Below are 24,548 nucleotides of genomic sequence, written 5' to 3' on the forward strand. Positions count from 1 at the left end.
CTTCAACCGATTTCAATTGCTGTAATTGTTTTCATTTGTTATTAAGCTTGTATTGACATACATTATTTGAAGTATACGTTGAGTTGGTTGATTAATTGGTCCCCTAAACTAATCGCTTTTTGTGTCCATAATTGGGTCATTTGTATGTTGTCCATCTATTCGGGTCATTTCAACAATGTCTGTCCATTTTAATGGCATTACGCGAGAGTTTCCTTACTTCCGAAGTTTCTTTTGTTGGGGGATTTTGGGACTAGCAGTAGGGGCGTCAATGCAGCAAAGCGTGAAGAGTTGATCAACACGCTTGAAATGTTGTTACACATCCGCTAGAGAACGTGATTTGAAATATGCATGTGTTGCCTCCAAAAATCTATGTTGCTCGCTTCAATGAGTGATGTGTGGTTTAATGCTGAATATATTTGGGAAATCTATTTTGGATGCCTGGACGGACTACATGTGTTGAGACGAATAATTACATTTATGACAAATGTTCAACATTTCATATTTTCAATAAAAATGGATGAGTTGTTTATGTTTCAATTGAAAAAGCAAACAGTTAATAAATTGAAAATTGTTAAACAGAATGGAAAGGAAATGTGAAATTTTTGGAAAATGGTATGAGCAAACATACAAACATCTAGGGGGGGGGGGGGGGGGGGGTATATAAGTAAACTTTGCAGGACCGAAAAAGCATAACCTTCAATAAGGTAGCTCAGTTTAAATCGCCACTGAAGTCTTAAAGAAACATCTTAATTTTTTACCATTGGCAAACTTTGTAAAGGTCATCATGTTTAAGAATGCATATAAATCTTGAAGTATGGCAATCAAGTTCGCTACAAAGTGAATAAAAATTGTGTTTAAAAAAAGAGATTGCACCAAGGGAATGCTTTTTTTTGTACCCACCACCGAATTATGGGGGTATATTCATTTTGTCATTCCGTTTGCAACACATCGAAATATCCATTTCCAACCCTATAAAGTATATAAAAATCTAAGACGATCTAGCCATGTCCGTCCGTCCGTCTGCCTATTGAAATCCCGCTACAGTCTCTAAAAATAGAGATATTGAGCTGGAATTTTGCACAGCTTCTTTTTTTGTCCATAAACAGGTTAAGTTCGAAGATGAGCTATATTGGACTATATCTTGATATATACTTCATAAAGACTGATCCGCCGATTTAGGGTCTTAGGCCCATTTATTATCCGATTTTGCTGAAATTTGGGACAATGAGTTGTGTTTGGCCACCCGACATCCTTCTTCAATGTGGCCTAGATCGGTTCAGATTTGGATATAGCTGCCATATAGATCGATCTTTCGATTTAAGGTTTTGTGCCCTTAAAAGGCGCGTTTATTGTCCGATGTTGCTGAAATTTGGGACAGTGAGTTGTGTTTGGCCCCTCGAAATCTTTCTGCATTATGGCACAGATCGGTCCAGATTTGGATATAGCTGCCATATAGACCGATCTCTCGATTTAGGGTCTTGGGCCCATAAAAAGCGCATTTATTGTCCGATTTCGACGAAATTTGGGACAATGAGTTATGTTAGGCCGCTCGATATCTGTCTGCAATATGGCACAGATCGGTTCAGATTTGGATTTAGCTGCCTATATACCGATCTCTCGATTTAAGGTTTGTGGCCCATAAAAGGCGCATTTATTGTCCGATGTCGCCGAAATTTGGGACAGCGAGTTATGCTAGGCCCCTCGACATCTTTCTGCAATATGGCACAGATCGGACCAGATTTGGATATAGCTGCCATATAGACCGATCTCTCGATTTAAGGTTTTGGGCCCATAAAAGGCGCATATATTGTACGATTTCGCCGAAATTTGGGACAGTGAGTTGCGTTGGGCTATTCAATAACTTTCTGCAATTTGGCCCAGATCATTCCAGATTTGGATATGGCTGCCATATAGACCGATCTCTCGATTTGGGGTCTTGGGCTCATAAAAGGCGCATTTATTGTCCCATGTCGCCGTAATTTGAGACAGTGAGTTGTGTTAGGCCCTTCAACATTCTTCTTCAATTTGGCACAGATCGGTCCGTATTTGGATATAGCTGCCATATAGTCGGATCCCTCGATATAAACTTTTGGGCCCATGAAAGGCTCATTTATTGTCCGATTTCGCCGAAATTTGGGACAGTGAGTTGCGTTAGGCTTTTCAACATTCTTCTTCAATTTGACTTAGATCGGTTCAGATTTGGATATAGCTCCCATAAAGACCCTTCTCTCGATTTAAAGTCTGTGTCCCATAAAAGGCACATTTATAATCCGATTTCGCCGAAATTTGACACAGTGACTTATGTAAGGCCTTTCGACATCCGTGTCGTATATGGTTCAGGTTGGTCTATATTTTGATATGGCTATCAAAATGGCCAATATTTTGATCTACAAAATTGAACATTGACTTGTACTTATTAGACCACTCAATATCCGTGTCGAATTTGGTCCAAATCGGACCATATTCCGATAAAGCTACTATGGGGGCATAAATTATGTATTTTTCATCCGTTTATGATGAATCGTGGTTTACATATATACCCGAGGTGGTGGGTATCCAAAGTTCGGTCCGGCCGAACTTAAAGCCTTTTTACATGTACTTCCTTCCTGTGGTGCACATTTTAAGTCTTCGCATTGAAGTGGGCCAAAAAAATCAACACAAATCAATAACAGCAACAGAAGGTGATTGTTGTCTGTGGAACGACAGCGAAGTGCAGTTGTTGCGGATGAAACTGTTCAAGATGTTCGTAATGACGTTAAAGGGAAAATGAAATAAACCCGCATATAATGTGAGGGTAATTTATTTGCTTTTAAAGTCATGAAAAATCAGCATCTGCCAATTGTGCATTTGCCTTGGGTGCATTCTCTTAATGAAAATGTTGAGTTTGTTAAAAATATTTTGGTTGTATTGCATAAAGTTTATGGATAGCTGTATACAATGTGTACAATGACGTACAAAAAGAGATCAAAGGAAAGGGAAAGCTTCTTACCCAATACCATCGCAGAGTGAATAAACTAATTAAGTTATTCTATCTTCAAGACATGGAAATATTGAGTTGGTACTCTACAAAAATATATGTGAACATATTGATTTTTGTATTATTCTTGGACGATTTAAGTAGTTCAGATGTTAATGAAGGCTGCGAGACACTTATCGAATACATTGTAGGTTGCAATTTTGCGATTTACAATAAAGGAAATTAACAGATCTATGTCATGATGTTACCTTTGTATCGGAAGAATATCAGCGGAAGGGTATGTGATGTGTAAAGTCGTGAATGGCGACAGTTTCTCTGATCATCGGTAAACCAGCATCAAGGACTAAGGCCCATAAAAATCTAATATTGGGTTGCCCAAAAAGTAATTGCGGATTTTTGATATAGTCGGCGTTGACAAATTTTTTCACAGTTTGTGACTCTGTAATTGCATTCTTTCTTCTGTCAGTTATCAGCTGTTACTTTTAGCTTGCTTTAGAAAAAAAGTGTAAAAAAGGTATATTTGATTAAAGTTCTTTCTAAGTTTTATTAAAAATGCATTTACTTTCTTTTATAAAATCCGCAATTACTTTTTGGGCAACCCAATATAATGCCCGATTTCTTTGAAATTTGGCACAGTGAGCTGTGTTTTGCTCTTTTCCCCCACTTAGACCGAACTCCCGGTTGAAGGTCTTTCTCTCCAAACTGGCATATTTTTTATTATTACCCTATTTGGAATTTTGGTACAGTGAGCTATGTAAAACAAGTACATATCCTCGTCTAATATCGCGCAGATAAGATCATATGTGGATATAACTATCATAAATATCGATTTCCCTGTCCTAAACACATATAAGACCCATTTATTACCTGATTTACAGGTATTTGGAACAGTTAATTTAGGCGAGTTTGGTCTAGAACAGATCTTACTTCGATATAGCTACTATAGGTTAATAAATGAAGCATGTTACACCGGATTTTGTTGAAATGTTGTTAATCAAGTTGGGGGTATCATAACTTTAACCCGACCGAACTTAATATCTTTTTACATCTTTTATGTTACACTAGCCGAACCGGGCCTGCTTCGCTTTCTTTAACCTTCTAACATCTTTTTAGAGTGGGGACACTTCGCATTCAGGGCGAAATATCAAAAATATATAATAAATAACAAGTAAAAGAGTGCTAAGTTCGGCCGGGCCGAATCTTATATACCCTCCACCATGGATCGCATTTGTCGAGTTCTTTTCCCGGCATCTCTTCTTAGGCAAAAAAGGATATAAGAAAAGAGTTGCTCTGCTATTAAAACGATTTCAAGATATGGTCCGGTTCGGACCACAATTAAATTATATGTTGGAGACCTGTGTAAAATTTCAGCCAATTCGAATAAGAATTGCGCCCATTGGGGCTCACGAAGTAAAATAGAGAGAACGATTTATATGGGATCTGTATCGGGCTATAGACCGATTCAGAACATAATAAACACGTTTGTTGATGGTCATGAGAGGATCCGTCGTACAAAATTTCAGGCATATCGGATAATAATTGCGACCTCTAGGGCTCAAGAAGTCAAGATCCCAGATCGGTTTATATGGCAGCTATATCAGGTTATGAACCGATTTGAACCTTATTTGACACAGTTGTTGAAAGTAAAAATAAAATACGTCATGCAAAATTTCAGCCAAATCGGATAGGAATTGCGCCCTGTAGAAGCTCAAGAAGTCAAATCCCCAGATCTGTTTATATGACAATAATATCAGATTATTGTCCGATTTCAACCATACTTGACACAGTTGTTGGATATCATAACGAAATACTTCGTGCAAAATTTCATTCAAATCGGATAAGAATTGTGCCCTCTAGAGGCTCAAGAAGTCAAGACCCAAGATCGGTTTATATGGCAGCTATAACAGGTTATGGACCGATTTGAAAAATACTTGGCACGGTTGTTGGATATGATAACGAAAGACGTCGTGCAAAATTTCATTCCAATCGGATAAGAATTGCGCACTCTAGAGGCTCAAGAATTCAAGACCCAAGATCGATTTATATGGCAGCTATATCGAAACATGGACCGATATGGCCCATTTACAATACCAACCGACCTACACTAATAAGAAGTATTTGTGCAAAATTTCAAGCGGCTAGCTTTACTCCTTCGGAAGTTAGCGTGCTTTCGACAGACAGACGGACGGACGGACGGACGGACGGACGGACAGACGGACGGACATGGCTAGATCGACATAAAATTTCACGACGATCAAAAATATATATACTTTATGGGGTCTCAGACGAATATTTCGAGTAGTTACAAACAGAATGACGAAATTAGTATACCCCCCATCTTATGGTGGAGGGTATAAAAATATCAAATTTGTGCCATTGTAGCCTATGACGCTGAACGAGTTTGAATCCTGGCGAGAACATCGGACAAAGCGGTGTTTATCTCCTTTTAATGTTGGCGGCATTTGCGAGGTACAATGCCATGCATGGTCATTTAAAAAATGTTCCCCAAAGAGGTGTCGCACTGCGGACGCCGTTCGGACTCGCCTTTAAAAAAAGATCCCTTATCATTGAGTTTAAACTTGAATCGAAAAGCACACATTGATGTGTGAAAATTGGGCCCTTCTCGGTTCCTGCTGGTAATGTTCTTCCTTAGGGCAATATTCTCATTAGAGGAGGGATGGCACCTCAGACATTTCGACTCAAATATGGAGGGTGTTTTGGGGTTGGGGCGGCCACCGGCACTTTGCACTGAAATTAGATATCAAATTCGATCTTTATTCAGAACGGAAATGAAGTTCAGTTTAGAGGGTGCTTTAGGGCGTACCCTAAAACACTTGGCTCCAAAATCGGATATTAAATTCGTTTTCTACTCTCAAATACCTTTCATTTGAGTCCCATATTGTCATAATGGGTCAAATAACCCATTTGACGTATATTTAGGAGGACTTGAACGCAAATTTTAATATCATATTCGCAATCTACTCCCTATTACCTTTCATTTGAGTCGCATATAGCCATGGTCGACTAATATGCCCATTTGGGGGTATTTGGGAGTGGGCGACCTTCCATTATTTGGACCTAATGTTTTATGCCATATTTGTACTCTACTGTCTAATACTTTCATTTGAGTTCCATATTGACATGAACTTCGAATATATCAGTTTAGAGGAGTTTTCGGGTTGGTGCGGCCCGATGGGTACTTAGACTCAAATTTTAATACCATATTAGTATTCTACTCTCCAATACCATTGATTTGATACTAATATTGTCCCGACCGGTACACTTTAGATTTTGGGTTGTGTTTTTGGCATAAGGGGGAGGGATCGTCCCCCTTTTGATACCAAGAAATTATATAGCCTATGTTTCATTCCAGACCAACCTACACAATTTCGAGAAAATCCGAAAATCAAATTTCAGCAAAATCGGAGAATAAATGCTTCTTTTATGGTCTTTAGGCCCTAAATCTGAAGAAGTCTTGATAAAACTCACTTTTCCAAAATTCAGCGAAGTCGGGCAATAAATGCGCCTGTTATAAGCCTAAGAGCCAAAATCGGAAGATCGGACTATAAGGCAGCTATATCCAAATATGTTTCGATCTGGACCAATTGTGGTTCAGATATTGACGGGCCCAATAAAACTCATTGTTCTAAATTTCAGCGAAATCGCGTAATAAATAAATTCATGGTGGTGGGTATCCAAAGTTTGGCACGGTCGAAGTTAATGCGCTCTAACTTGTTTTTATACCCTCCACCATAGGAAGGGGATATACAAATTTCGTCATTCTATTTGTAATTCCTTGAAATATTCGTCTAAGACCCCATAAAGTTTATATATTATTGATCGTCATGATATTTTAAGGCAATCTAGCCATCCGTCCGTCCGTCTGTCTGTCGAAAGCACGCTAACCTTCGAAAGAGTAAAGCTAGCCGCTTGAAATTTTGCACAACTACTTCTTATTAGTGTAGGTCGGTTGGGATTGTAAATGGGCCATATCGGTCCATGTTTTGGTATAGCTGCCATATAAACCGATCTTGAGTCTTAACTTCTTGACTAGAGGGCAGAATTCTTATCCGATTGGAATGAAATTTTGCACGACATGTTTTGTTATGATTTCCAAAAATAAATACTTCTTATTAGTGTAAGTCGGTTGGGATTGTAAATGGGTCTTGACTTTTTAGGCCGCTAGAGTGAGCAATTCTTATTCGATTAGAATGAAATTTAGCACGACGTGTTTTGTTATGATTTCCAAACACTGTCCCAAGTATGGTTCAAATCGGTTCATAACCTGATATAGCTGCCATATAAACCGATCTTGGGTCTTGACTTCTTGAGCCTCTAGAGGGCGCAATTCTTATCCGATTGGAATGAAATTTTGCGCGACGTGTTTCGCTATGACTTCCAACAATTGTGCTAAGTTAGGTTCGAATCGGTCCATAACCTGATATAGCTACCATATAAACCGATCTGGGATTTTGACTTCTTGAGCCTCTAGAGGTCGCAAGTATTATCCGATTTGCCTGAAATGTTGTACGACGGATTCTCTCATGACCATCAACATACGTGTTGATTGGTCTATAGGCTGATACAGCTCCCGTATAAATCGATATCTCTATTTTAGTTTTTGTGCCCCCAAAGGGCGAAAATCTTTTTCGAATTGGCTGATATTTTACACAGGTCTCCAACATATAATTTTATTGTGGTCCGAACCGGATCTTATCTTGATATCGCTCTAATAGCAGATGCCGGGAAAAGAACTCGACAAATGCGATCAATGGTGGAGGGTATATTTTTTTTTCTTAGTGAATATTTTGTTACTTTCAATCATATTAAAAGAATTCTGCAACTGCAGATTTTTTGCACTTCACTGTAGCACAACAAATTTCATGCAGTTTATTTTCCTTCACTGCCACAAAGTGCATGTGCGGAAAGATTTAAGGAAACCCATGAAGGAATCCAATAAATCTTCTTGGTTTTTCTTGTGTTTGCCGTAAATGCGGGTAACATACTTTGCCAAGCACGATGAGTAGCACACAAAACACCCACTTGTAGAGTGCACACTAATGAGTTTTGTAAATTTTCCTGGGAGTTATCTGAAGCGGGTCTATATTTAATCTCTTTTGAATGAAAAGTTTGCGTTTTATTTGAATATTGTCTTTTTTGCCACAATATTGAAACTCAATTAAAATTCCATTTTCGCTTTTAATTGTTTGACCCACATTGACGAGTTGATTAATTGCATGTGATGCATTTCGCCATATCTATGTATTGGGTAGGAATGTAGACAATTTGTCTATGTTGGTTAGGGCAACAAGATATTGGCCGTAGCCGCAGTGGAAATGTTGCATGCAATTATATCGGCATCAGATTGTGCATAAATTTTGTCTATAGAGAACATATCATTGAACATTTGTCTTAAAGAGTATTTAATTAAAATTTTGTTCTTAAAGAAAATTCACTTCAGAGAAAATATCTCTGAAATAGTGTCTTTCTTAGAAATTTGGTTTTTTTATAGAAAATTTTATAGACTTTTTGTCTTTTGACGAAATTTCAAATACATTTTGTAAATTTCATAAAATTTTGTCTTTAGATAAACTGATCTAACTGATACACTTCTACAATCCTTCGACCAGTACCAGGTGATCGTGTCCTTAGAGACTGGATAGCTCACACGCTAAGGAACAGGTGGATAAATTGTAGGTCCCATGACATAAATATAAGGGAGAAAATGGCATGGGGCACGCCGCAGGGGGCATTTTATCGTCACTCCCATAGGTGACCACCCTAAATAACCAATTACGGATGCTGACTGAGGAGGGATTTGAGCCCGCCTGCTACGATATAATAGTACTTCTAAAGGGTAAGGATCCGAATTAGCTATCAAAGGATTTTGCAGATGCAATTAATTGCAGATGGCATACGATTGGGCTAGATCTATGGATCTCAATGTTAACACAGAGAAGACTGAAATCTGCCTACTCTCGAGGAAGACGAAGGTGGACCAATTTGATGTACCACGTTTCCTCAATAGAAATATTTCGATATCTGACAAGGTCAAAGACTTAGGGGTAATTTTGGATGGATGGTAGATGTTGTCTTCGATCCCTTTTCGAGCCGATCTGAATTCGAGGATAGTCCACTGGCTCTGCAGGTGCATGGTTAGACCAATACTTTTTTACTCCTCAGTAGTTTTGTGGACTGCGAAAAAACTAGAGAACTGGAGAAAAAAAGTAACGTAAGGATAACACAAAATGTTCAGAAAATATATTGTCTTGGTATAGGCGGTGCGATGAGGACGATGCGACTAAGGGCACTAGAGCCTATTATAGATTTTCCACCCATACACATACAAATAAAGTGTACTGCTTTGAGACTTAAGGGAGAATGGATAGAGAATAGGACTTTGTCAGTGCTTAGTGAGCATCTTGTAGTGCTTATTGACATCTGTCTTAAATCTTTGGATGTCAAAGTGGGTTGGAAAAAAATTAACCGATTCCACATACGAACGGTACGGGCGAAATTAGAATTCTCCCTATAATGCATAGTGCGATCCGCTGGCCAATCAATTACGGATGTGAGTTCCTGGAACGTCTAGTATTCCTGACATACATCCTTACATCAGGAATAAGAAAACGAATATCAGACGAACAAACATCATGAAAGTACCGATAGAACTGCGCCAAACAACCCATATTGCGACGATGATCAAGGGAGGCAATAGAGTTGGATACCCCACTGTCCCCAATCAACGCCATTGCTCTCCTGTGTACACGGTTCAGTAGCTCCAGGTTTGATTTTGAAGCTCCAGCCCATACATCTGCGTTGTACTCCATTTTCGGCCTAATGAAAGTGGTGCACATGTTAAGAAAATCAGACGGTGTGAAGTAATTCTTACACCGTTTGAGGAAGCCTAAACACTTGAATGCTTCTTTCGACACTTCAAATACATGTTTAGCCCAACGGACATTACTTTGTATTTTCATGCCCAGAACATCAAGAGCTTCTGATTGCTCATCACCTATACCGTTGATAGACAAAGATGATCGTAATGGGTCAGCGAATCGTTTGTGTATCAACAAGCAGCACTGAGTCTTCGGTGCATTAAAATATACTCGATTCAATCGACTCCACTCAGAAATGGCCAGCAAATCCTGGTAGAGTGCCAGCATAACCCGCTTCTTGTCCTCAATCTCTTGAAGACTCGGCCCATGGTCGAATGTGTACGAATGGCAAAGATTACTGACATCCGCAAATGAGTAGATCGGATTCCATGTCTGACCCAGCAGATCGTTTATAAAAATAAGAAAAAGAGAAGGAGAAAGAAAGGAGCCTTGGGGTACATCTGCGGTCAATTTATGCTTATTGGATGGGAACCCATCTACAACGACTCGAATAGTGCGATCTCTGAGAAAGCTGGAAATAAATCGAACGAAGCCATTACCGACACCAAATGCGACAAGCTTTAATAGCAGTGCACAGTGCCAGACCCTATCAAATGCCTTGGAGATATCCAGAGCCACAACCTTACTCTTACCAAACTGGTGGATTGAGCGACTACAACGTTCCGACAAAGGTGCCATGAGGTCGCCCGTAGAGCGATTTCTGCGGAACCCATACTGTTGGTCACTAAGAAGGCCATTAGACTCTAATACTTCACAAGACGGTGATTAACCATGCTCTCCATGACCATGGAGAGAGTGGAGCATATCGCAATTGGCCGATAATTCGCAGGGTTGTTTGCCTCACTTGGGTAATGGCTGGACGTCCGCAACCTTCCAACGCGCCGGGAACAATCCCGCACGGTAGGCAAGGTTGAAAAGGTTGCGTAATGGACGAGCGAGCGTCGAAGAACACCTGCGTAAGACAAATGTTGATATGCCATCCGGCCCGGGCATTTATTTACGTTCTCTAGAACCTTTTTAACTCCACGAGTTCGAAAAAATATTTGGGGCATGACGCCAGATATATTTTGGATTGAGGTTTTTGTGTTTTTTCGATATTTTTGTTAACGGTTATTCGTGAGTGTCACGTGACTCACACGGGATTCACAGTTGATGCGACAGCTCACGTGCATATCTATAGACGATGTTACAATACTGTGAGTCAAAGATATCCAAATTTTGTATGTTGGGAAGCGTGGGGGGTCTTGGGAGTTGAATATAGCTGGCCCAGACGAGGGGTCTCAAGCTTTTACCAATGAATGATCTCAGTAAAGGCTACAGTTAAATACCGGGATGTGATCTTGGATTCAAAAATGTACGGAAAAGGTAAAAAAAAATTCAGTCGGTAGTAAATTTCAAGATGGCCCACTGGCCCTACGAAGGTGTGGTCAGGCCAATTCCAACATACACATTGAAAGTATGAGGGTTAACAATGGAGAGAAAGAGCAATGTGAAAACTTATTACAGGTCCAATGGGCAAAAGTGGGGTTGTGAGAACCAGGCCAACTAGGACGCTAGAGACGAGCTATATCAGGTTTTGAACCTATCTTAGTTAAGACGCAAAGTAGCCCTACAAATAGCAGGTCCTTATATGTTTAGTTTTAGAGCGCACAACTAGCCAATTGATGGCTACCCACTTTTCGGTATACTTTTCTAGCCATTTCGTTTGTAACACTTCGAAATATTTACCCTATCATATAATCACGATAGCGTTCGAACGAATAAAGATATCATCTTGAAATTTTGCAGGTCGTTGAGGATTGCAAATCGGTTATATCGGTTCAGATTTGGATATAGCCCCCATAGAAACCGATCTTCAGTTCTGGCTTCTTGAGCCTAATTTTTATCTGAATCGGCTGAAATTTGGCACAAGGACTTGGGTTCTGACTACCAATATCTCTGTTGAGTATTATCAGACGGTCTATAAACTGTTATAGCCCCCATAAAAGCCGATCCCCGGATTTGACTGCTTGAGCCTTTTTCATCCAACTTGGCACAAGTACTTCTGTTCTACCTTCCAAAATAATTGCCTTTATATACGATTTGGTTGAAACTTGGCACAAGTACATCTATTACAGCTTCTAACACCCATGCCAAGTATGATCCGAGTCGGTCTATATACTGATATAGTCCCCATATTAACCAATCACCGTATTTGACTCCTTGAGCTCCTACTCGCCTCGATTTTCATCTAATTTGGCTGAAATTAAACGCAAAGATTACTGCAATGACTTTCAGCGTCCGGGCTAAATATGATCCGCATCAGTCTATATACTGATGTAGGCACTAAGCAAAAGTAAACAATCAACTACCAACATATCTACCTGAAAAGAACATTGGGCATCAGCTTAACATACTATAGCCACAACCTGTTACTCAGTAATTTTTGATTTGCCAAAGAGTAAGCTTTGCGTATTGCAGCATACTCATTTTAGGCGTAAATAAGCAGTATTGTTGATTTTGAAGTGAAGATCAGCCAGAAGCATTGGAAGAGCTACCAATGCATCCCGAAAAAGTCACAGTTTGGTGCGGTTTATAGGATGGTGGCATCATTGGACCGTACTTCTTCAAAGATGATGCGAATCGCAATGTAACTGTGAATGGTGAGCGCTATCGTGAGATAATATCCAACTTTTTTTTGCTCAAACTGTAAGAGAGTGACTTGCATGACTTGTGGTTTTAACAAGGCGTTGCCACATGCCACACAGCCCGCGTAACAATGGACTTATTGAGTGGCGAGTTCGGTAAACATTTTATTTCACGTTTGGGACCGCTCAATTGGCCGCCTAGATCGTGCGATTTAACGCCTTTAGACTTTTTTTGTGGCGTTGTGTTAAAGCTCAAGATAAGCCCGCTTCAAATGACGCATGGGAAGATAACATTGAAGCAAATTTTCTTTGAATATTGTCTTAAAGAAATTTTTTTAGAAACATAGTCTTTGGAGATAACTTCTTAAAAAGTTTTTTTTTAGAAATGTCTTTAGGGTTTAATTTTTAAACAATTTTTATTGAATTTAATGGAATGTTTTCATTAAATCAACTCCAGTCTGTATTGGTGTTGTTATACCCACCACCAAAGCACCTCGAAATATTGATCTGCGACCCCATAAACTATATATCTTCTGGATCGTGCTGAGTATATCTAGCCATGGGGGGGATAGCAATTGCCCTTAGAAGCCTCAATTTTCATCCGATTTGGCTGAAATTTTGAACAATGACTTGCGTTGTGACTTTCAATATCCATGCTAAGTATGATCTGAATCGGTTTCTACACTGATATCGCCACCCTATAAACCGATACCCAGATTTGATTTATTCAGCTCTAAGAAGCCTTAATTTTCATCCGTCTTAGCTGAAATTTGGAACAAGAACTTTTGTTATGACTTTCAACATCCATGCCAAGTATGATCCGAATCCGTCTATATACAGATATCGCCAGCCTATAACCGATCCCCGCATTTGATTTCTTCAGCTCTAAAAAGTATGACCCGAATCGGTCATTAAATAGTTATAGCCCCCGTTTAAATCGATCCCCGTATTTGACTTCTTGAGCCTTTAAAAGCCTCAATTTTCATCCGATTTGGCAGAAATTTGGAACAAAGGCTTGAGTTATGACTTTCAACTCCATGCCATATATGATCCGCATCGGTCTATAAACAGATATAGCCCCCATATAAACTGATTGCCGGAATTGACTTCTTCAGCCTTAGAAGCCTATCTTATGACTTACAACATCAGTGTCAAGTTTTGTCCGAATCGGTCAATATGGTGATATAGGCACCCCTAAGTACCGATATCCCAATATGTCTTCTTGAGGCCAATATAATTCAAATACGAACTCAGTTAAAAAGGGTACATGTTTTAGCGGAATCTATTGTGGTGGGTACCCAAGATTCGTCGCGGCCGAACTTAGTACGCTTTTACTTGTTCCATTAGTAACATATGGTGTTAATGTGACTTTTCTCAGCGTGTACTCTTTCTTCTATATTCTATTTAGATCATTTTGTGCCTGTCTTCTTCCTATTAAATTATAATTAATTTTAATATTCTTAGTACATGCCATAGCTTCACTCAAAATCTTTCTTAAAATTTATGGCAAAACTTCGATTCGAATTCTGGGAAGTGTGTTTGTGAGTGCACAAACTAGACGCCAATGAATGACCTAATTTGTGCAAAATGGTTGTATTTATCATGACATATATTTGCAGACAGTTGAAGATAAATTCAGTCCAATTAATTTAGGAATAACAGAAATGGGTAATCAAGCCACATGAGACAGAGTTCTCCTTGCTCTAGCAACATAAGTAATGCCTCGATGGTTCGATGCTTGACCACTCCATGACGATGAAGATGGTGGTGGTGGTGATGATATAGCATTCGTGTTGACAAATAAATAAAGCCAAGCACAAATTTATGGCACGCACAAAGTGTAGTGAATGTAGTTCTTGTAGTTCGTTTTTATGTCACACTGAGTATTTTATTGTGTTCCATAATACTCAAATAAATAAACAATAAATACTACTAAACAATGTCTGATAACAAAATCCATGGCGAAGAAATGGGCAACGGAAAACGGACGTTGTTTTACCACAACACTATGTTGTGGACAGACGGATGGACGGACAGACAGAATGTATTACATTACTCCACTCGTAAATGAGATGTTGACACAGTAACCCGCAAAAAGACAAGAAATCTTTGCTATGGTTCAACTCAAGTGAACTTCATGCAGCACTCACAGGCGCACCCATAACAAACAATGTTTGGTTTTGATGGGGAGGGAGCTTTGTTTTTTGCCTATATGCCGCCGACTGATCAAAATCAATTGAATTATTTTATGATTTGCTGAAAACGTAGAGTACCACATCACAGTGACTTGAAAAGTGATCTGCGGTTTGATGCATTTTTCGATGACATTTTTTTTTGTTTTACTTTAACTGGCTATGACAAAACATTTGTTCCACTAGCCGAATGTTGAATAGTGTTCCAAGCGCCTCGATCTTCTGCGCTAATTCTAAAATCTCTGACGTCAAGTTTTGAGGTGTCTCCCACCACTTGATCTTCCCATCGGGTTTTTTGTCTCTCCGGTGTACCACTGTGTTTGCCTTCAAAAGACCTCTTTGCTAGAGCTTCTTCATCCATTCTGACAACATGACCTAGCCAACGCAGCCGTTTTATTTTGAGCTGTAAGATACAGCTCGTGGTTCATACCTGGCCTATTCTCCAATAACGCAAACTGGTCCATATATATTATGATTCTTCATTGCTCTGAAAAACTTCAAGTACTGCCTCATCTGTTTACACAAGTACCCAAGCCTCAGAACCATATAACAACACGGGTAGTATCAGTGTCTAATATAGTGTAATCCATATATTTTATGATTCTTCATTTCTCTTCATTTAAGATATAGCTGTCATATAGACCGGTCTTCCAATTTAGGGTCTAAATGTTACTTATATATGAGTTCTCGGGACATGAATAAAATATGATCGAGACCAGCCACTATTAAAATATAACTACGGATATAGTAGTGAAGTTATAATAAAATATTATGATTATTATATCCTTGTTTAATTTGGTCCAGATCGGTTCAGATTTGGTTATAGGTGCGATCTCTCGATTAAAGTCTAGGTCTTATGAAAATCGCAGTTATTATCCGATTTCGTTGAATTTGACGCTGCGACTTATGTTGGGCTCTTCAACATCCGTGTCCCTTATGGTTTATGTTTGGATATAGCTGCCAAAAAGACCAATATTTTGTTCTACAAAATTGAACAGTGACTTATATTTAACAGACCACTCAATGTCCGTGCCGAATTTGTGTGCTTAAGTTATCCAATTTTCACAGGATTGTGATGTAAGGGGGTTTACATATATACCCGAGGTGGTGGGTATCCAAAGTTCGGCCCGGCCGAACTTAATGCCTTTTTACTTGTTACTATTCCTTTGTGTCTCATAGTTTTTCGGGGGCGGGTTACTGGCCTAGCGCCACAACCGCATGGGTTTTGTGGGATGCCAAGACGATTCAGCCAAGACCTTTCCGAAAGTATGCTAACTTAGGAAAGGGCAAAACTAGACGCTCGAAACATTGCATAAATACTTCATATAAGTGTAGGTTGGTTTGGCCTTCATGTATGTGCAATTTTAACAGAACTTAAGACAAAAGAAATTTCGAAGTAGTAGTAGTAGTAGTAGTAATCTTTATTTTCATTATTTTCTTTTTCAATACAATAATGTCTAAATAAACTTAAAATAAAATAAAAGCAATATATTAGCGTATTTCAGAGTTAATCCATCAAAATAAAGATTTACGGCTATGACTTCAAGTCGTCAGCCGGATTTAAAGAAACATTTTCAAAGCTGTGTTTAAGGGACATTTTAGTCTATGCTTAATAGTATTAGGCGTACTCGGTTAATATTAGCTTTCGGTATTGTAAGGCATTTTTGGTATATTTTATAAGATTATCCCAGTCTGCTACCTCTCTTCCATCTAAGATGCTAATTAATTCAGGTTCTGTCAGCGTCGGCCTGTGAAAGAAAAGCATGCGTTGGCTTCTTAGTATGGGACATACGGCAAGAAAATGGTATATTGTCTCTCTCTCCCTCAAATTGCATAGCGTGCACAAATCGTTGTCAACCAAATTTAAGCCTCTTTGATTAGCATTGAGGTATATCAAATCGACCCGTGCTTTAAATATCCACGTAATGTCCTTAACTTTATATTCGCCATTTAGGTACAAACACCCTCTTGTGAAATCCAGGTTTTTATAAAACCGTGACCTGCTTTGTAAAGCTTTCTGCAGCAATCTTTGCTTGTTAGCTTGCGATAGTGAATCTATGATGGAATTAGTCATACTGTTCCATTCACCTTGCGTTATATTTCCAACCAATGGTTGCATATCCAGCTCATTTAGAATGTCGTTTAAAGCTTTCACCCAAAATATTTGTTTCTGGACCATTATAAGTGTAAGTTTATGCGGCAGTCTATCCCTTTTATATCTGTACAACGTACTAGATATATACTTCAAATGCAGTCCCAGTGTGTATAAATGACTTTCTTGTAAGTCTGTTTCCATATAGAGAGCATAATTTGGTGTAGAGTCTGGCAAATTAAGAACAGTTTTTAAGAAAAAACGCTGCAATTGGTCAACTTCTTCAAAATATTCATAGCCCCAGACCTGCGCTGCATACGACTGTACCGATCTGCAAACCGCCATGTACAAGTTCCATTTATCTTGCAGGGATATTTCGTCTTTCTTTAAGAAGTTTTTCCATGTTGCTTTTATAGCACTTTTAGCTTGTGTTGTCCGGGACTGAATATGCTTCAAGAACTTCATTTTGGGCGTTAGTACCACCCCTAAGTACTTATATTCTGATACCACTTCTAATGGTTCTGCATGGAAGAACCATTTATCCTGCTGTGATAGTCTTCCCCCGTTTCGGAATACCATGATTTTAGACTTCTCAGTGTTGACTATTAAGCTCCATTTTTTACAAAATTCTTCCAAGTTTGCTATCATTTGTTGCAGGGTAGTTGAATCCTCCGCTAAAATTACTATGTCGTCAGCATACAGCAGGGTTTTTATGTTTATGCCTTCTATATCTACACCTCCTTCCAGTGCATCGCTTAAGTCGTTTATATAAAGAGAAAATAATAATGGCGATAGTAAGCACCCTTGTTTTACACCAGATTCTGTATCAAAATAACCAGACAGCTCTTCTCCAGTCCACACTGCTGACTGAGTGTTTTGATAGACAGCTTCTATCATCTTTATAAATTTGAAAGAGATGCCAATCTGATTTAATTTGTAGAAAAGTAAGTTTCGTGAAATTTTGTCAAATGCCGCTCGAAAATCTACAAAAAACGCGTAAACCTTCTTCTTTTCCGCCAGCTTGATATTGACCATCGAAGCTAAATTATATATATTGTCCACCGTAGAATAGTTTTTTCGAAAACCTGCCTGGAATTCAACCAATATATTGTTTTCTTCAACCCATTGTCCCAGTCTATCATTTAGTACACCCATGAATATTTTAGCCACGGAATTCATAAAGGATATACCTCTATAATTCGATGCATCATCGAGTCTGCCTTTTTTATGAATAGGGAATATAACTGTTTTCTGAAATTCTTCCTCAATTTTGCCCTCGGTGTAGATCTTGTTGAAAATTGCTGCAAGCTGGGTCAGGAATTCATCAGTAGCATTTGAATAGAATTCATAGGGAATTCGGTCTTCACCTGGCGCCTTGTTCGGTTTTGTTTTGGCAAGGGTATACTTAATTTCCTCTAATGTTATGTCTTTATCTAGAATGTCGTTTACGATCAGTGCAGGTGCGTAATGAACTCTCAAGGACGATTGTTCCTGCCTGAGCAGTTCCATAAAATGGGTTCTAAGTATCTCTGCGGATAAAGTATGACTGATACGAAAGTCCCGGCCATTTAACTCTCTTACTAAACTCCACCATTCTTTTGCATTCGATGTATTATTTAGTTTCTCAGAGATATTGGCGTAGTACATTCTTTTAGATACTTCGCAAATGTCCTTATATCTTTTTTTTGCGCTCAAATATGCCTGTCTATCTGTTTCCGACGATGATTTCCGAAATTTCGATAAGATTTCAAATGTTTTCCTTCTTGCCCAGTAGCATCTATCATTAAACCACTTTTTCTGTGGTACGTACTGCTGCGCTTTGTTTTGCTGAACTGCCGATGCAACAATTGTATTTGTCATGTGCTTGAGACATGTTATATTGTTGGACATTAATTGTAAGCTCAGATTAGCGGTGAGGTTTTCCTGGTATTGCAATTTATGACTATCTTTCCAATGCAGCTTCGGTAGTAAATTGAGCCTATTTTGTGGGACTACTGTGTTGTTTAGCTTTAGGTTAAGAGTTATTGGCAAATGATCTGACCAGATTTTGTCTACCACCTTGAAGCTTTCCACATATTGAAGCATGTTTATGGATACTGAGCATATATCATTTACTGAGGTTCCGGTGTTGCTCAAATATGTAAAATTACCGTCCTCATCTCCTAATGTTTGGCCATTTAGAATTACCAGGTTATGTTCATTGCAGTAGTCGATATACCTTCGTCCATTCGTATTTAATTCTTTATCTTTAGACTTTCTCGGCCCAGTACATGCGTGGAACGAATCTCTATATAGATCAACAATGCCTTGTTGTGATTCGCCTATTCTAACGTTTATATCACCTAGCACTATAAGGTTTTCGCATTTCATTTCTTCCATGAACAATTTTGCTAGGGCAAACTCTCGTATCCAGTCTGAGCCCCTTATATAGAGTGGAACTATCAACAGTTGAAAATTTTCTGTTATAATCTGTAATCCACAGAGTGTCTGATTAAGAATAAATGTATGCTTTATGCCTGCTTTATTTAAAGATTTTTTCACTCCTACGAATACTCCGCCGATAGCACGACCAAATCTATTTATTTTTATGGCATCTACCCAATATATTTCATACTCGGGGAAGTATTTTTCGGTTTGAGATCTTTTTTGTGCTGTGATATGTGTTTCTATGAGGATAATGATTTCAAACTCCTTTAGATAGTTAAAAAAATTAGGGAACAAATATTTATTTGATACTCCGTTTACATTGTACGATATAATTTTAATTTCCATATTATTTTGTTTTTTCTTTGAGCTTTGTCTCCCTTGGAGATCATCTAGTTTTTTGACGCAATTTTTTCAAAAATATTATTGTAGAATGCTGTTGTCAGTTCATTCCCATATAATTCTTTTAATACGGACTCCCCCTCTTCTCGCCCACACATTAATTTTCTTTCGCTGTTCCAATAGAACCACTTGTTATTGATGTTTAATTTATCATCTCTAACTACGATTTTATGTTTTCTTGATTCTTCGAGAATTGACTTTCTTATGAGCAGCATAGCTATCTTGTTTCTCTGCCTTCTAGGGTTCAGATCTCTTTCAATTGAGATTGCAGACCCTGCTAAAGCTTTAGTATTTTTCAGAACCTCGACTACTGCATTTTCATTTGGGAACTCGGCTATTACAGTTTGCAATCCGTTTCGTTCATAAAGGGTTCTTGCCGAAGCTATAGGGGGGTTGATGTTTAGCATGTCATTACATATCTGTTTGACTATATTCAGAGCAGGCTTATCTTTTGAAATATTTTTAAAGACAAGCTTTGTGTTTTGTATTTGATGCTCCAACCATGCCACATTCCTGTCGCTTTCTTCCAGTTTGTTCTTGAGCAATTCCACTTCCTGTTTTAACTGAATATTTTCAGTCTTCAGATTGGCAATTTCAGAAGTTGCAAATGATATACCGGCTTTAACATCTTCCATATCTTGTTTGGTGGGCAGATTCTTAATTTTCTCTTCAAGTATATTATTCATAGTGAATTTCATAATTTCCATAAGTTCACTGACCTCCATACTACCAACAGGTTTCTTTGCCATGTTATTATTTTCTGGTGATGTTTCGCCTATCTTACGCTTTGTTTGTTGGGATGTGCTTGCAACAGGTGTGTTAGGCATATCTAGTGATTATTTATCCTGTAGCTTTAGATTTTTATAATATGAAGTATACTTTAAGGCGCAATAATAATTGGTTCGAATGACTCAATTGTACTACAGATGTGGACTCGGATGATTAGTTGTGCGATTAGTCCTACAATCGTTTCTACGTTATGTGACAAGTCTCGGATTATACAGTTGTATTTTGCATGCATTACTTGTAGACCTACTGAACATACCACATAAAATCTGTCAGGCGTACCAGCTGTTTTTGTTGTGTTACAGAGTGGTGAAAGTGCAAAAAAATCTGTTTCGAAGTACAGTACAAGGGTTTGGCCCATGATAGAGGGTAAAAAAGACTCGAATCTGTCAAACTTACCGAGCTTTTGACTGTTTTAACTCACCAAATGATTAACAGTTTGTTAACGTACCTGAAATATCGCAACACTAGTCATTTAATATATATTTGATTGATTAAGCATAAATTTATACTACACAAATAAAAACTATCTAAAAAATCTTTTTGTTGCATTTAGACCTCACTGTAAGGCATAAAGTTATCACTTTTATTGGGCCATATGTTTATACTTGAAATCAATTAAGTACATCAGAAAAAATAGTTCATTACATTCATAAATAAACTGCCAAGCCTTTAAACTGAAACATGCTTTTGTGGCATTATTAACATGCCACCAAATCTTGTAAAACACAATGTAAGTGCCACATGTGGTTCCAATATTTGCCAAAAGACAAATTTGCAAATTGTAATAGACTCGACAAGGCTTTATATGTGTGCAAAAAACAAACTACTTGAAATGCCTGAATGATGGAACAGAAAAAATCTTACAAGAGTTTTTGGGCAAAAATTTGAAACTAGAAATAAACTATTGATAGGGAAACAAAAAACTATTTTTTATTAAAAATGTAGGCCTAAACCCACTTTAGACATATACCCTATCTTTAAAGTAGCTTTGGGTTCCCTTCGTTATAATCTCTATATAAATTTTCTTCTAAACAATGTCTAGTAGCAAAATCCAAGGGAAGAAATGAGCAACGGAAAACGGACTTTGTTTTACCACAACACTTTGTTGGATGGACGGACAAGCATAATGTAATACATTACTTACCCCCTTTTTGATGTATACCCTGGAAGAAGCTCTGGCTTCACTCCGTATAATCTCCATATAAGGTAAATCACTCTAAGAGATATACCTTGGGAAGCTCTACGTACAACAGGAAGTCGGCTACCGAAAGTGGGGTAGGTGTTAATCCATCTAAGACGAAAGTTGTTCTTTTCAGCAGAAGATACAAGCTACCCACAGTGGCACTTCTCTTCTTGGGAAAATAAACCGTTCCATATTCTGAATGCGCAATATACCTTGGTTTTTTGCAGGACAGAAAATTGAACTTCAAATCAAACCTTTGGGGAAGGGCATTAAACGCAACTCTTGCCTTATTAACCTGCAAGAGAGCCATTGGCAATAGACGGAGGATTAAACCGTTTGACATGCATTGACTACATACTGTAGTTGCCAGACCAATAATACTATATGGTGTTGTAGTCTGGTGGACGCCACTTCCACAGTTTACCTGTTGTTCAATACTTAGCTGGATCCAATAAATGGCTTGTTTGTGCACCACAGCCGCGGTGTCGTCCACAGACACCATCCATTTAATGCTACACCTAATGCTCGATGCTACACAAATTCCTGCGACCACTTCTGTGAGATTAGGTTAGGTTAGGTTTATAAGAGGGTGTGGTTGTTAATCCGCCCCATGCCACTATGGACTTACACCAAAGCCAGTAATCGACTTGTTGTGGGCTCCAAATACTAAAAAAAGTAATCTCAACAAGTAAGAGCTTGGTAAGTTTGGTCGGGCCGAATCTTAAATACTCTCCACCATGGATGGAATTTGTCGAGTTCTTTGCGCGGTATCTCGTTTTTGGCAAATATAGAATAATGAATAAGAATTGTAATGGTATTGGAGCTATATCAAGTTATAGTTTGATCGGATTCGGACCATAAATGAATTGAATGCTGAACATTGTAAAATTCATTGTGTAATATTTCAATTCATTCAGATAAGAATTGCGCCTTGTAGGGGCTCAAGAACCAAAATCTGGGGATCGGTTTATATGGGAGCTGTTTTAAGCTTAGATCGATTCAGTCCATATTGGCTCAAGAACCAAAATCTGGAGATCGGTTTATATGGGAGCTGTATTTAGCTTAGATCGATTCAGACCATATTGGACACGTATGTTAAGGTCGTGGGAGAAGTCGTTGTACAAAATTTCTGCCAAATCTAATGAGAATTGCGCCCTCTAGAGGCTCAAGAAGACAAGATCCATGATCGGTTTATATGGCAGCTAAACCAGGTTATAAATTGGTAGGGTATGATTCAATCAGAGGGCCCACGAATAGGGACAGGAAATGGTTTTTGTAAATCCCCGAAAAATTTGGCACTGATATTAAAAGTCATAACAAAACTCGTCACGCCTATTATAAGCTTTATCTAGTTCGAATTAGGCCTTCAAGATGTGAAATCGAGAGCTATGTTTGTAAGGGAGGTATTTCAAGTTTTTGCCGATTTTGGTCAAAATGACATCAAACTCATTGCAGAACTTATCGTGTAAATTTAAGATATATTTTCAAATAGACGATTTTTCAAAGATATGTCAGAATTTCGTACTTAGAAGTCAACCATTAACGACCTATAAAATATCAAAATTGTCAGTGTGAAAGAATGTTTAATGAAATATTGATTAGTCACATAAATAAACAGCAAAATTATAGTTAAACTCGGAACAAAATTCATGACGTCACGTGACAAGATAACAGAGGCAATTTCAATCAGTCATTGCAAAGTAAAACTTTTGTCGAACACTCAAAATAAAAAAACAAATAAATAAAAAAAAAGAAGAGCAAACACCATTAATTTTCACACCAAGCTTTTTTTTATATGATAGTATGAGAAAAACAAGTAAAAAGGCGTTAAGTTCGGCCGGGCCGAACTTTGGATACCCACCACCTTGGATATATATGTGAACCACCTTTCCTCAAAATCCGGTGCAAAATTCATACCTTATGCCCCATAGCAGCTATGTTCCGAGTTGGACCAGATACTAATAAGTAAAAGTTATTGTTCAATTGTATATAACAAAATATTGGTCTTTTTAGTAGTTATATCTAAAAATAAACCGATCTGAACTATACACGACACGGATGTTGAGAAGCATAACATAAGTCAGTGTGTCAAATTTCAGTGCAATCGGATTAAAAATGCGCCTTTTATGGAGCCAAGACTTTAACTCGAGAGATCGGTTTATATGGCAGCTATATGCAAATCATGATTGATCTAGACCAACTTGCAGAAATATGTGGAGGGGCTTAACTTAACTCTTTGTCCCAAATTTCGGCAACATCGGACAATAAATGCGCTTTTTATGGCCCCAAAACCTAAAACCGAGAGATCGGTCTATATGGCAGCTATATCCAAATCTGAACCGATCTGAGCCGTATTGACGGAGGATGTCAAAGGGCCTAAGACAACTCTCTGTCCCAAATTTCAGCAAAATCGGGTAATAAATGTAGCTTTTATGGGCCTATGACCCTAAATCGGAGGATCCGTCTATGTGGCAGCTATATCCAAATCTGGACCGATCTGGGCCAAATTGACGGAGGATGTTGAAGGGCCTAACACAACTCACTGTCCCAAATTTCAGCAAAATCGGATAATAAATGTGGCCTTTATTGGCCTAAGACCCTAAATCGGCGGATCGGTCTATATGGGGGCTATATCAAGATATAGTCCGATATAGCCCATCTTCGAACTTAACCTGCTTATGGATAAGAAAAGAACCTGTGCATAATTTCAGCTCAATATCTCTATTTTTGAAGACTGTAGCGTGATTTCAACAGACAGACGGACAGACGGACGGACATGTCTAGATCGTCTTAGATTTTTACGCTGATCAAGAATATATATACTTTATAGGGTCGGAAATGGATATTTCGATGTGTTGCAAACGGAATGACAAAATGAATATACCCCATCCGTCGCTGGTGGGTATAACAAGTATAAAAAAATGCTCTTAAATAAATATAAATAAGAACAACTTGAAATTTTT

The 24,548-nt window shown here is 38.4% G+C and overlaps 2 protein-coding genes across 4 annotated transcripts in view; both read right to left on the bottom strand.

The window, feature by feature from the left end:
* LOC131996057 (uncharacterized) overlaps positions 1–20,440 on the bottom strand; it is a 35,664-nt gene extending 15,224 nt beyond the window's left edge. Inside the window, exons 1-2 of the mRNA XM_059365495.1 lie at positions 19,685–20,440; positions 16,696–19,478 (exon numbers count right to left, since the gene is read on the bottom strand). Coding sequence (XP_059221478.1) covers positions 16,696–19,478; positions 19,685–20,440 — 3,539 coding nt within the window. The remainder of the gene's footprint in view (positions 1–16,695; positions 19,479–19,684) is intronic.
* The window catches only part of LOC106082738 (vascular endothelial growth factor receptor 1), a 291,986-nt gene that overhangs the window by 94,439 nt on the left and 172,999 nt on the right, over positions 1–24,548 (bottom strand). The window lies entirely within an intron of this gene.

Source organism: Stomoxys calcitrans, chromosome 3 (genome assembly GCF_963082655.1).
Source record: "Stomoxys calcitrans chromosome 3, idStoCalc2.1, whole genome shotgun sequence".
In the NCBI taxonomy this organism is placed as follows: domain Eukaryota; kingdom Metazoa; phylum Arthropoda; class Insecta; order Diptera; family Muscidae; genus Stomoxys; species Stomoxys calcitrans.